The 13,543-nt window shown below is 44.1% G+C and overlaps 2 protein-coding genes across 5 annotated transcripts; one reads left to right on the top strand and one right to left on the bottom strand.

Annotated features, from left to right (window-relative positions):
• Positions 1 to 180: 180 nt before the first annotated feature.
• rpl8 (ribosomal protein L8) lies at positions 181 to 1,932 on the bottom strand. The gene is made up of 6 exons (XM_077728506.1): positions 1,777 to 1,932; positions 1,214 to 1,357; positions 1,000 to 1,141; positions 711 to 929; positions 527 to 642; positions 181 to 452 (listed from the first exon to the last, which is right to left on the bottom strand). Exons 2-6 carry the CDS (start codon positions 1,349 to 1,351, stop codon positions 294 to 296), a joined length of 774 nt encoding a protein of 257 aa, XP_077584632.1. The 5' UTR covers positions 1,352 to 1,357; positions 1,777 to 1,932; the 3' UTR covers positions 181 to 293.
• Positions 1,933 to 2,399: 467 nt separating this feature from the next.
• ddx3xa (DEAD-box helicase 3 X-linked a) lies at positions 2,400 to 13,323 on the top strand. Of its 4 annotated transcripts, none has more exons than XM_077728502.1 (19): positions 2,400 to 2,733; positions 3,834 to 3,885; positions 4,077 to 4,124; positions 5,956 to 6,060; positions 6,310 to 6,448; positions 6,631 to 6,735; positions 6,812 to 6,911; positions 6,973 to 7,108; positions 7,180 to 7,277; positions 7,343 to 7,441; positions 7,524 to 7,684; positions 7,771 to 7,915; positions 8,226 to 8,370; positions 8,537 to 8,587; positions 9,099 to 9,280; positions 9,664 to 9,781; positions 9,853 to 10,006; positions 10,079 to 10,200; positions 10,575 to 13,323. In XM_077728502.1, exons 1-19 carry the CDS (start codon positions 2,689 to 2,691, stop codon positions 10,658 to 10,660), a joined length of 2,091 nt encoding a protein of 696 aa, XP_077584628.1. In that variant the 5' UTR covers positions 2,400 to 2,688; the 3' UTR covers positions 10,661 to 13,323. The 4 variants fall into 4 exon arrangements, with proteins under 4 accessions (XP_077584628.1, XP_077584627.1, XP_077584630.1 ...); XM_077728501.1 differs by having other exon boundaries at positions 2,401 to 2,733; positions 5,956 to 6,063; XM_077728504.1 differs by lacking the exon at positions 5,956 to 6,060 and having other exon boundaries at positions 2,401 to 2,733.
• Positions 13,324 to 13,543: the final 220 nt, after the last annotated feature.

The raw sequence follows: 13,543 nt of genomic DNA, 5'->3' as shown, positions 1-13,543 counted from the left end.
AGTCAATTAAACTTTTACAAGGCAAAAAACTTATTAGTTGTTTAAGTAAAACTGCTTAAGCCTTTGATGCTTGATTTTTCATATGTATAAGAAAAAAAATACTACTATGTAACTCTCTAGATTTGATTCTGTAGTATATTTAGTTAATCATTCAGGAAATAATTTATGGCAGATAGAGAGTAAGTTAATATCCATTGAGTTATGTTTAATATGAAAAAGCAGTCTTGACATTTGAATCCCAAGAAAAATAAGCAAGTATTTTTTTTTCAACTTTGTATTTTATTATGAACAACTCAGTTCTCCCTCTCCTGTACGGTCTTGGTTCCACGCAGCCTTCCAGTACGTCTGGCAGCGATGAGACCGACTTTGCGACCAGCTGGCGCGTCTCTCCTGATGGTGGAGGGTTTGCCAATATGCTGGTGATTACCACCACCGAAGGGATGCTCCACAGGCTGAAATAGGGAAAAGGCATTAAAAGACAGCCAGCACCACTTCGGCGGAGGGTCGGCACCGAGCCGCTTCTTACGTTCATGGCCACGCCTCTGACGCGAGGCCAGCAGTTCCTCTTGGCCTTGTACTTGTGGTAGGCACGACCGGCCTTCAGGATGGGCTTGTCGATACGACCGCCTCCCGCCACCACACCTGTCAGGAACGCACGTTCAGACAAAAGCGGAAGGATTGGCACAGGCGGGATTTTGCCGTTTCCTCACCAACGACAGCCCTGTTGGCCGAAGCGATGACCTTCTTGGAGCCGGATGGCAGCTTGACTCTGGATTTTTTGGTCTCCGGGTTGTGCGAGATGACGGTGGCGTAGTTGCCAGAGGCGCGCGCCAGCTTGCCGCGGTCGCCAGGCTTCTCCTCCAGGCAGCAGATGATGGTTCCCTCGGGCATGGTACCCACGGGGAGGACGTTGCCGATGTTCAATTCAGCTGGAAGGGAAAGTGGGGTTGCCGATTTAAAAAAAAAAAATGATTTGAGGGAGACCGCTCTGCTGCTCACCTTTCTTGCCACAGTAGATGAACTGGCCCGTGTGGATGCCCTCGGCAGCAATGAAGAGTTCTGTCCTCTTTTTGAAGCGATATGGGTCACGGAAAGCCACTTTGGCCAAGGGGGCACCACGACCAGGATCGTGGATGATGTCCTAGGAGAGAGACAGGGTGGGATTGTCAGGTCAAATTGTTCCACGCAGAAAACTGAAGATTCCAAGACTTACCTTGACGATTCCCTTGATGTAACCATGGCGTTCAGCAAAGTCAATGTGGCGGAGTTTAGCGGCCCCCTTCCTGTGCTTGACGTGGGCTTTGAACACGGAGCCCGCGCCTTTTCTCTGTCCCCTGATCACACGTCCCATCGTGGACTGAAAAACCAAAGACCAGTCAGTCGTATAAATAGGACGCAGTAAGCAAGTTAGCTAGCTAGTTAGCTATCGGTCTTATAGCACAACACCCCTACTCCCCTTGTCACAGATCAACCTAATTGCCAACTTGGACAAATATCACCTTTTTATAACACTATCGATTTGACACCGGACGGAAAATTATACACTTTTATTACACTATAAGATCGATCAGCATACGGATACGCCATGTCATCTCGGGGACACACATAGCTCTGAAATAAACATTCAATTTATGGTTTATGCTTCTGAAATAATCTACCAGATCGCTTTGCGGACAAGTAAAGCATATTTTGAGATGTTCGTTTGTGTCGGATGATTTGAGAAAATCGTGGGTTGAAACAGATTTAAAGACGACAGTTGTATGAGAGTTACCCTACCTAAACTCCGTTGACGGAAAGAGGAAGCAATAGGCACGAGCCGGGGTTATTTTCCGGAGGATTCCGCGAAAAGGCTTATGGGAAATGCAGTCATCGTGATTGGTAAAATAAGAGCTTTTATTGAGAACTATCTTCTTTTGCCAACCATTTGTAAAATATTGTTTTATACTTGTTAAAGGAATTGCTATTCCCTATGGGCATGCCATTGACTGGGCTAGATGTCCAATCGGGGTGGCAGCAAATGAGCAAATGAAACTAGATCTCGAAAAGTAAATATTGCACTGCATCCACAGATTTTAATATTCGCCAATGTGGATGGGATTTTTTTAATTGGCTTTTTGGTCATATACCAATTAGCAGCCTTTATGGAACATGCAGTACCGCATCAGCGTTGACTGTCAGTCTCTCTCCCGCATAATCACAATTATATATGAAAAAAGATCAACAAAACATTTTTGCATTATATTGATGCATAGATTGTGAAATTGTGGACATTTTGTAATTAGGTTTTTTTTTCTTGTTAGCGGTTACTCACATCGTTTTTTGTTTTTCTTGAATTACACAACCCTGATGACTCGTACAAAGTCTCGCGGTATTTCTCTTTTGCCAAGGAGCCACGCCGATGATATCTCGCGTTACCTGAACGAACAGCGTCTCATTCCAGCACGGTCAACCCCGCCGGCAGCAGCAACAGCAGCCGCTTTTTTTTCCAAAACTCAAGTTTAGACCTAATAAAAGCGTCGGCTTTTTATTTATTTTTAAGCAAACGTCTTTTTTTTGTCTTTTCGTCGACTCTTGAAACCCGATCCGCCCTAAAACACCAGGAAACAAAGTTGTACCGTAGCCCGATCGCGCTAACAAAGAAAAAAAATAATTTCTTCTAAGAAAATAATCTCCAACTACTCTCTAGTTATGAGTCATGTGGTCGTTGATAATCCACACGGTCTAGATCAGCAGGTAAGTGTGTTGTTGTAGTGTCTCTTTGTGATTTTATGCTTTAAAACATCCCGATTTGCCGTCAAGCGCGTCTGGCGTCGAGCCTCGTTGCTAGTCTTGCTCAAGCTAACGTGGCGACGGCCAAAATGGAGGCGCCGATGTCGCTCTCGGGAGAAGGCTGTGATGGCGGATAGCGTCAGACGAGCCGTCTCCTCCAATTTACAGTCAGATCCTACTCCGTAGCCGTCTCGGATGACATCGGGGTCACCCCTCTTCACATTCGTAGACGATCGGGCGTTCATCTACTGTTCAATTATTTTTCTGAAGGTAGGGCGAACATGTACCGGCCGGCAGAGCAGGTTAGCTAACGTCGGGCCTTCTCGATCTGAAACGTGGCGCAGAAGGGAAAAAACAGCATCGTTAAGTGTTTCTAATAGCAAACCCTGAATATCTTTAATGTTAACGTAAGGCTAATTGGAGTATGTGTCCCGATCCTGCGATTTCGCGGCATTTCCTGGTTTCGATGGACGTCTCCCGATTAAATCATGGACGATTATAGCCGTCCGAATTATTTAAACTCTATTGGGTGTCTTTCAAAGATCACGGATTAGACATCCATAACCTTCAATGTCAACCAGAGAGTTAGATGAGTGCCCTCTAAAAGGTTAAACTCGAGTTTTCGGCATTTACTAGCTGCTAATTTCGGTGAGTCATTCAGAATGTGTCATTTTGCCAATTAGTCACAATGGGCAATAAAGGAATTGGACGTCCATTGCCGTCAATGGCAGTCGATTACCTTTGGTGAGGGAATGATCCTGGCTATTACTGCACAGATCCTTAACTTAGCTCCTGATGTCAAATCCTGGTGTTCCATTGGCTGATATTGTACAACACTAATTGCTGCATTTCCATATAAAATAACATAAATTTGCACCAACGTTCATTTATTTGTTGCTAACTGTCTGACTTCAGTTGAAATGATTGTCTACCCCTGCTGAACTCTGCATTAATGGCTAGATGGAGTCAAAGTAGCTTTCAACTCTTGGATGGCTTGGTTTGCTAGTCTACTAGTGATGAACACATTTGTTAACGTTCACTTTATTCTTTTGTTTTCTTTGCAGCTTGCTGGCCTAGACTTGAACTCAGTTGAGGGACAAGGCGGAGGAACTGGCAGTAAGTATTGGTTTAAAATCAACTTTCGTCAGACCGAACTGTGGTGACTATTTGGTATTGGGAGATGTGCCCAATGTATACATCTGTGTCCTTGATCTACCATGTCGTCTAATTATCTTTTTCTTTACTCTTGAATTTTATGGATAGGGGAGTACTTGTAAAACTTGTAACATCGACTATTCTTTCCCCAGGACGTTACATTCCACCTCACCTGAGGAACAAAGAGGGTCCCAAAAATGGTGAGTTCTTGTGGTAACCTTCATATACACCACCTCATCTGGTTGCCTTTGCTTTAGGTTGGCAATAATAAAGGAAATGCAATTTTCCCTGATACCTTGGATTTGGCGTCAACCAGTGTGCTTTTGATATTAGGTGATTTTGACTTTGCAGTGGCAAACTCAAAATAAAGGCATGTTTATTGACTATTTAAAGGGTATACACTATCATTTCACTGAATTGTCTTCCTTGGGTTTATTAATGAGTTTAAAATAAGTCCAAAAATGTATTGGCAATTCTTGGAAACTGTACTGTGTATTTAAGAAATGGGGTTCCCCTGAAGTTTTTTTATGTCCTGCAGGTGGCAATATTTAGTAACAGAATTGGGAATTCATATTTGTCCTAGGCATTCGTGACACTTCATCGACCCATCGCAATCATTTAGGGGAAAAGGGGACTTTTTTTTTTCTTCCCAAGACCATCATACAGTCCTCCTGTGTTCGCATGGGGTATTTGAGTATGGCCCGTAGGACCATAGGCGGTAGTAATTCCCCAACTTTCCACAATCTGTCACTTGCTGAAGAAGGGTTTTCAAGACAGATATTAATGGGATAGCCCTGAGATTGTTCATTTTTAGTGTCGGGCAAAGGCCCCCCTCGCTCATATTACAGGAGTGGCTAGTACCACGTGAGTCTTTTTATAGCCCACGACCCCTACCTTTGCTCAGGTTACCCAAGACTGGCTCCTCAAGAGCCCCTTGCCCTTAACCATCCTTACAGTGGGGGTGGGAGAAGGACTTGTGGTACACTATGGCAGGACCTTTTTATTCAGTAGGCCGTGGTGTTGTCAGAAATGTACTATTTAGTATTTTGGTTCATGGAAACTACTATTGCACAGGTTGTCCATAGTAGTTTTTAGTTCATTAGTTATTTAGTTGAGCCAGTTTCTTTTGCCATTGTCCAATCCTAATGCAAGAGTGTATACTGAGTAGACCTTTGTTCCTCCACTGATGGTGGCAGCTCTCATCAGGTCTTGTTGATGAAACAGGTACACACACTAAGCAAAAGTGCCACAGTCTAATCACTACACTTGTCCAGTTGTTCAATGATGACTTTGTGGAGCTCTCCAAGTGCTGATTTGTTGGCCTTTTATCGAGAAAACCGCTGATGACAAAAGGCCCCATTTCACTCTGGTGGTACATGTAGTTATTGGACATATTATTATGGTTTTAACAATTTCAGTGCCATTGAGAACATGGTACGAGCAGCTCAGTCTACTTTGAATTTCAAATCTCTTGCTTTGGCTAATGTTGTGTCCAACTCAACCCCTGTCGTCCAAAGTGGTTTTCTTTCAAGTTTCGAGGTTGTTGAAGGAATCCACCCAAGTTATTAGCAGTCTCCTTATTGTTGTGAGTCATTTTCGTGCATGATACCATCTCACGGATTCTTCCTAAATTGCCGCGGGAGAAGTTGCCGAGCAGGGTAATCCCACAAATGCATTCTAAACAAAACAGTTTTTACGTAAGCGGCATCATGTTTGAGTGACACTTGTTTGCACTTGACAACCACATTGGGTGCTGGGCGTCGAAACGTGGTAATGGAATGCGGAAATTCCTTTTTTTATTTTTTTTTGCTATTGCTTTAGTGCTGCTACCACTGATTAAAGCTCTTTGGGGAAAAGGCATTGCAGAATGGCCACTTTAATAATTGGACTAAAACTTTTTTTTGGCTTGTTTTAACATTTTTGGCATCTATAGAATAGACTTGGGTTTGGCCTCCTAACTTACATATGCAAAACGTCAGTAAGAAGGTTATCTTCAAGACTACATATGTCTATTTTCTTTATTCTGCGTAGATTCAGCTGGTTGGGATGGTGGGCGCAGCAACGGATTTGTGAACGGCTACCACGACAACCGCACAAACGGGGGCTTTGGAGGACGAGGACCACCTCGCCACGATCGTGGTAGAAATGTTTTTTTTTTTTTTAAGCAGCAGGTGGGAAAACCCTTTATTGCCTTTAGAAAATATTTCATGGCAATGCTGTTTTTTAGGCTCATATCAGCAAAATAGTCCCAACGACACTTAAACACGTAGAACTTAACACGTAAGCGTTCAAGTTTATTTGGGTTATAAGTGGGTGGTCCGAAGCTTAGATTTCCAGGAAACACCTGTCTTGAAGCTGATGGCTTCTTATTTCTCTCACTTGTAGGTTTTGGCGGCTACGAGCAAAAGGACGGCGGCGGCAACTGGGGCGGTCAGTCCAGGGACAACTACAACAGCTTTGGTGGCCGTAATGACAGATCAAAATCAAACTTCTTTAATGACCGCGGAGCAGGCTCAAGAGGACGGTAGGAACCCCAATTCTAATCATGAACTGTCAAATCCAGATAGACTTATATTTCTATTAGTACTTTTCAGTAGAGCGATGTGAATGAATATTGTTACCTTGAGTCATAGTTCTAATTTTTGCTATCTGGTCATATCTGGCAACCCGATGTGTTAAATTAAAGTGTCTTTTCTGCTTGGTCAGGTACGAACGTGGTGGCTTTTCTAGCGGTGGAAACAACCGTTGGGCAGAAGAGTCCAGAGATGAGGATTGGTCCAAGCCTACTGCTCCCAATGAGCGTCTAGAACAGTAAGTTGCACACATCTAATTGAAATTGTCTGGTTTTTGAGGTTCACCTTGGAAACTTGTTCATCTCGTCTTCTAGTGAGCTCTTCTCCGCCAGCAACACGGGTATCAACTTTGAGAAGTATGATGATATTCCCGTGGAAGCCACCGGAAGCAACTGCCCGCCCCACATTGAAAGCGTGAGTTATTTCAACCAGCGCCGTGTGTTTCCGCGCCACTGACACTATTCTCTTTCTGTAGTTCCACGATGTGGACATGGGCGAGATCATTATGGGCAACATCGCCCTGAGTCGCTACACGCGTCCTACTCCAGTCCAGAAGCACGCTATTCCTATTATCAAGTCCAAAAGAGATCTCATGGCTTGCGCCCAGACTGGTGAGATTTATCTTGATCGTATCGGCGGAAACATCGTTCAACGCATGGCTTAATTACGTGTTTTATTTTAGGATCTGGAAAAACCGCCGCTTTCCTGCTGCCCGTCTTGAGTCAGATCTACACAGAAGGGCCTGGCGATGTTCTACAGGCTGCCAAGAATAGCGGACAGGTAAAGCACATGCTGTTTTATACTCTGAATGCCATACTGAGCTGTGCCTTTTACACATCCAATAGGAAAATGGCCGATACGGTCGCCGTAAGCAGTACCCCATCGCCCTGGTCCTAGCTCCCACCAGAGAGCTGGCCCTGCAGATCTACGATGAGGCCAGAAAAGTGAGCACGGCGCCATTATAAGTAACGCACGCCACAGTCGGTGCGGCTTTTAACAAATATACTTATGCGAATCCCACTCTAGGTTGCCTACCGCTCTCGCGTACGCCCCTGTGTGGTGTACGGCGGCGCTGACATCGGCCAGCAGATCAGGGAATTGGAGAGAGGCTGCCACTTGCTGGTGGCCACTCCGGGTCGCCTGGTCGACATGATGGAGAGGGGCAAGATCGGGCTGGACTATTGCAAGTCAGTGTTAACGCCATGGCTTGTTGAAAGCGGGAGCATTTCTGAAAGCAACCATTTTAAATGCAAGTTTTTCAACCATTTTTCAGCTACTTGGTGCTCGATGAGGCCGATCGCATGTTGGACATGGGTTTCGAGCCACAGATCCGACGCATTGTGGAGCAAGACACTATGCCACCCAAGGGCATCCGGCAGACGATGATGTTCAGCGCCACCTTCCCCAAGGAGATCCAGGTAAAAATACAGAGTACAAATTGTAAGCCAGTTAGCACTTTATAGGGCAAGTGACTATTTCTCCTCATTTAACAGAGCTTGGACTCTAGTAGACTTTAATGGTCAGCACAGTTGTATAACAATTTGTGAAAGCCAGATGTCTGTTCTCTAACTCATGTTTATGAGCTGCTGCAAAATGTTTAAGTGTTGCAGTTTTAGTGCCTTTGGCGCACTATGGCTCCCAACTTATCGTCAATTTGGTCGAGCACTGCAAATGATTTAATGAGTACCTTTAAAGTAAATGAATTGGAATCCTGTTTCTTTTGTAAAGATTCTCGCACGCGATTTCCTGGAGGATTACATTTTCCTGGCCGTGGGCCGAGTGGGCTCCACCTCGGAAAACATCACCCAGAAAGTTGTCTGGGTGGAGGAGACCGACAAGAGGTCCTTCCTCTTGGATCTTCTTAACGCCACAGGTGAGAGAAGCCGTTCCCTCCGCAATCCCCTCCCCCTTACGGAATTCCAAAGTCTCGAAGAGTCCGTTCCGCGGTGCCCTGTCTTAAGTCGGCCGTTTGTATAAAATCTGAACGCTGTATACCGCGCAGGCTGACATTGGCCTGGTTTTGGTTTTTTATATCTTAGTTATGCCCAATGAGGTTCAGGAAAATGGGACAGATGCCCCAGAAAAGCCAGGTGAGTGTGAAAGTCCCCACCCCCCGAAAAAAAAAACATCACATCCCACAACTCACCCCCCACCCACCTCTTTTATTTGCCCCCTTTCTCCCCAGTCGACATAATGCTCACTTTTTATTTCCGAAAATGATGACGTGAGCGGTTGAAAGATGGTTGTTCGCTTGGGTTAAGATGAGAATGTGTTCACGCTTGAGGAAAGACAAAGTGCAGCTTGGTTTTTGTATTTTTTTGTTCTCGCAAGGGAGCTGGCTGTAAATGTGAAGTCAAAAGTCCTCTCCTGTCATTACGAGCCCCCCCATCCTCCTCCCTCCTTTCGGCTTTTTATCCCGACGGCCCTTTTTTTGCCAATTCGAGTCTTTTGGAATTTGTTTTACTGTGCCTCTTTGTCTTTTCTATTTCGTCATTTTGATTTCTTTTTTGTCATGACCTACAAGAACCAGTTCCGGGTACAAAAGGACCAAATGGGAATGTTTTTGTTTTTTGTCTTTTTCCCACGACTCCATCTTTACAGGCAAGGACTCGCTGACTCTGGTTTTTGTGGAGACCAAAAAGGGGGCAGATGCATTGGAGGACTTTCTGTATCGCGAGGGATACGCCTGCACTAGTATCCATGGCGATCGCTCACAGAGAGACCGAGAGGAGGCGCTGCATCAGTTCCGTTCAGGACGATGCCCCATCCTTGTGGCCACAGCTGTAAGTACCATATTTTTCACTTGTGTTTGGGTAAATATAGTCTAATTAATAATACAAATATATTCTTGAAAAATTTTGAATTTTCCCCTTTTTAATTTTTTGGCCTCAATTTGAGGTCCACTAGTACATGTGTAGTATTAGTTTTGCCTGCACATATTTTGCTATGGAAAATATATATATATTTGTAGGGTCCATTTTGAAGTAAAAAAAAGTATTTAATTTGCAACAAAAAAATTAAAAACTTATAAAAGCCCTAAGTAATAACTAGTATACATAAATCTAAATTGCATGAAAATATTCTTGTTCAATAAGGTTTCTGAAAATGCTATGACAACTTCAGTCCTTGAAAGGGATCGAATAACGAAATAATTTTTGTTCACCAGGTGGCCGCACGAGGTCTGGACATCTCCAATGTCAAGCACGTCATCAACTTTGACCTGCCCAGCGACATTGAAGAATACGTTCACCGTATTGGCCGTACGGGACGTGTGGGCAACCTCGGTCAGTGACAATGTCCTCTGTTTGCAACTCTCGTTTGGGCACGCCTGACCTAACTTGGCTCTTTTATGCAGGTCTGGCCACGTCGTTCTTTAACGACAAAAACAGCAACATAACCAAAGACTTACTTGACATTTTGGTGGAGGCCAAGCAGGAGGTGCCCTCCTGGCTGGAGAGCCTGGCCTACGAACACCAGCATAAGAGCAGCAGTCGCGGTCGTTCCAAGAGGTGAGTTATATAGACACGCACATGAAACCTGCTGGAAAAGATGCTAAAAAGCCCTATTTCCCACCACTCTAGATTCTCTGGCGGTTTCGGAGCCCGTGACTACCGACAGACACCGGGAGGATCCGGAGGCTTTGGTGGGAACCGCTCGGGCCGCAGCGCCGGTGGACACGGAGGCAATCGAGGCTTCGGCGGAGGTAGGTCATGTGGCAAGTTGTCCGTTTTGACGGGTTTAGACCTAAATCGCTCGTAGTCAAAACCAAATTTGCGTACGCCCTACAACGTCGCCAAAAATACTGAAACAAACCTGGTTCATGTAATGACAAAGGCGTTTAGCTAGTGATATAATGCAAATAGTCTCAAGACTTTATTTTTGTCATTTTAGGCTGAATGAGATAAGATTATGACTTTTTACTTGTAAGAAATAGAACAGTAAGGCCCTACAAAATTGAACTTTCTTCTAACATTACGTCTTATCTCTTAAAAGTGACTTTAATTTCGTTATATTACAATATATGGGTTAATTTGTAATAGTAGTTGCGTGGAGCTAACAGACTGTTTGTGCCTCCAGGAGGCTTCGGTGGCAACTTCTACGGCAACGATGGCTACGGAGGAAACTACAGTCACTCAGGAAGTGTGGACTGGTGGGGCAATTAATCAACAAAGGAGTAGGTTGCCATGCCACCCTGATGGGAAACCACATGTTTAAAAAAAGAAAAAAAAACACCCGAAAAATACAAAAAAAAAACGCCAGACCATAAACACCCTCCCTGTGTAGCATCACTGACGCACAGTTCATACGCAAGCCCAGTTCTCGACCAGGCGCTTGTCTCTAAACAATCACACGAGCGCGGCGTGACGCTATGGAAAGTCGGCAGCAGCGTGCGCGGAAGCAGAGAGCGCGCCCGCCATCCCAGCGCCATTTTCCGAGGAGGAGAAAACTCCTCGAAAATGGCAGCGTTCTCTGCCTTTTCCAATCATAGTGGGAGGAATCTGTTCTCGTTTCACCAGATGGAAAAAAAAAAAACAGCCAAGAGCTCTACATTTTTGGGTTGATGGTTAAGTTTGGTGGGTAAATTTTAGGAAGGTTTAAAAAAACAAACGAGAGCTCGTGTGTAATCAAACCTTGGCAAAAAAAACTGGTGTTTTGTGGCTCTCCCGAGTCACGATTCCATTTGAACTTGAAATTTTCTGGCAAACAGCTGACGGGCCCACCGCGCCGCTCTGAATTCTCCGTATTTTAATTTCTTATTTTGCTCACTCTATCCTGGACCGGCTCCTTTTCCATTTTTTGACACGGAAAACGAGCGTCGGCCGGTTCGGTGCAGAAGTCGAACGAACTTGTCACTCCGCCCGTTTTCTTTTTTTTTTTTTTTTTTTTCAATTGACTTGACAGTGTTACGGCAGCTACCACGTTACCGAACGCATCTGCATTAAGTGGGCGCCTTTTTTATTTTTCCACTTTTTTTTCATTTTTTACACTTAAACATTTTCAATGTAGGAAATTTTTTAGAGATAAAAAACTTTTTTTTTGTTCTGCGCACGCATCCATAAAAAAAAGGGCCTGCGTCCATGTTGAAAGCGAGCTGCATTAAAAAGGACCAGCGCACGGGGAGGGGCACCGATCTCGCGTCGACCCAATTTCGCACCGCGACGATCCACATGTGCAAGTGTTATGTTTTTTGGTCAAGGTGAAAGGTCACGTGAGTCGTAGGCTTAAACATTTTCTCTTTTTCAAGCTGCGTTTTTTTTTTCTCCAGGGGGCGCAGTTCACGGCTTTAAAGCGGCGGTTCTTCCATTGGGCCGAAAAATTTAAAATCAAATAAATACGTCCGTCGCCTCTGCTTTATAAAAGGGGATCGATTCAAGTGGTAGGATGAGGAGGCGGGCTCTAGTGCAAAAGGGGGCGTGGCCGTTGGTATAAGCACTGGATGGAAAAAGGAGTAGGGGGCATCTTAAGTACTGTCTGCACATCAGCGCGTGCTCATCAGGGGTGTTGTGCCTTGAAAATGTTTTATAATAAAATAAAAAATTAGCAAATGAACGCAGATGCACTGATCGCGCGTTGAAGCCGAGGTCGAATGGTGCTACTTGATTTTTGCCGCGTCGTATGGAGGCGCGTGCACGTTTGTGCCCATCGAGTTTTACTAACGTTCGTTTTATTGCACATCAGTACAGAGTTTTATATAGATGTCTGGCTCATGTGTCCTTAGGCTTCCAAATACGGTGCGAGGAGATTCTCGGTGGCTGGGGGGGGGGAGCGGGCGGGGGTACAATACGAAATTAATAAAAACGCAGCTTGTTTACAAAGGGGGATGGGTCGTCAAAAGTTTAAAAGAAAAAAAGGAGAAAAAAGAAGAAAAAAATAGATATTTGGGACCAGGGGTATTTAGCAGTTGGGGGGTGGGAAATTTAGCCATTTGCACAGATTTCTAGATTCTACTTTTGCTGCTAGTTTTTGTGTAATTTATTAAACATTTCTGACGAATATTTATTTTTGTAAGCCTCAAAAGTGATTCTTTGAAAGTTTCAGAAAACTTGACCAAAAGACAGTACAAAAAAAAAAACACTGGCACTTGAATGTTGAATGTCACCTGTGTGCGTGAAATTTCTATATTCCGGGTAGTGTGAGCTTTTTAATGTTAAAAGTAAATAAATAAATCGGACTCGGTACCTACTCGGTAATGAAACCCACCGCTGCGTTCAGGGCCTCCGCCGGGCCGGTCATCTGATTAATTGAAATTCTCCCTTTTGGGCTGCAAAAACAAACTAAAAGAAATTAATTTCTAAAGTAAATATAAGAAAGAAAAAAAAAACATGCCAAGGTTTGGGATCAAGCTGTCAAAGAGCAAATCTATTTCCTAAAGCGTAGCGTCAAAGTGTTCTGATTCTCCTAGCGTGTGCATAATAACTCTTGATTTGGTCCGATTATTTTTCTCCAGCGAGAATGTCTGGCGCGTGGCCATCCCAAATGAACATGTGGTTTATTGTCATTGTCGTATTTGCATTATATAATGGCGCTCTGGCCTTTGCCGCTGGCATATGTCGCCGGCACGCCGAGCTCTGTAGACGTAGGACTTTGCTTTCTGTACTAGCTTCCGGGCTCTTGTATTATTTTATCAGAAGAAATATTGTTCCAATGCAAAAGTTTCAGGAAAGCCAACTCTAGCATGTTTACTGTCATAGTTTAAAAAAAAATGCCTGTAGCAATGCAGCCCCTCGCCTACGGTGGGAAATGGGGGCAGCAAACTTTCTAATTGGTATTGATTGGATGGGCTCTGTTTTCTTTGGAAGAAATTATATAAAGATTTCATTTGTAATTGCTTCATTTTTGTGTACTTATTTCCCATTTAAATTAGAAAATGTTGGGTGTTTTGGGACTTGGGAAAATATTTGAGTGTGGTAGGACTTGGGAAAAGATTTAGCAATGTTGGGACTTGGGAAAAGATTTGGCAATGTTGGGACTTGGGAAAAGATTTTGGTGTGTTGGGATTTGGGAAAATATTTGTGGTAGGATTTGGGAAAAGATTTAGCAATGTT

This window comes from Stigmatopora nigra, chromosome 11, assembly GCF_051989575.1.
Source record: "Stigmatopora nigra isolate UIUO_SnigA chromosome 11, RoL_Snig_1.1, whole genome shotgun sequence".
In the NCBI taxonomy this organism is placed as follows: Eukaryota; Metazoa; Chordata; class Actinopteri; order Syngnathiformes; family Syngnathidae; genus Stigmatopora; species Stigmatopora nigra.
Note: the sequence above shows the minus strand (reverse complement) of the source record. Positions and strands in the feature narration are given on the sequence as shown.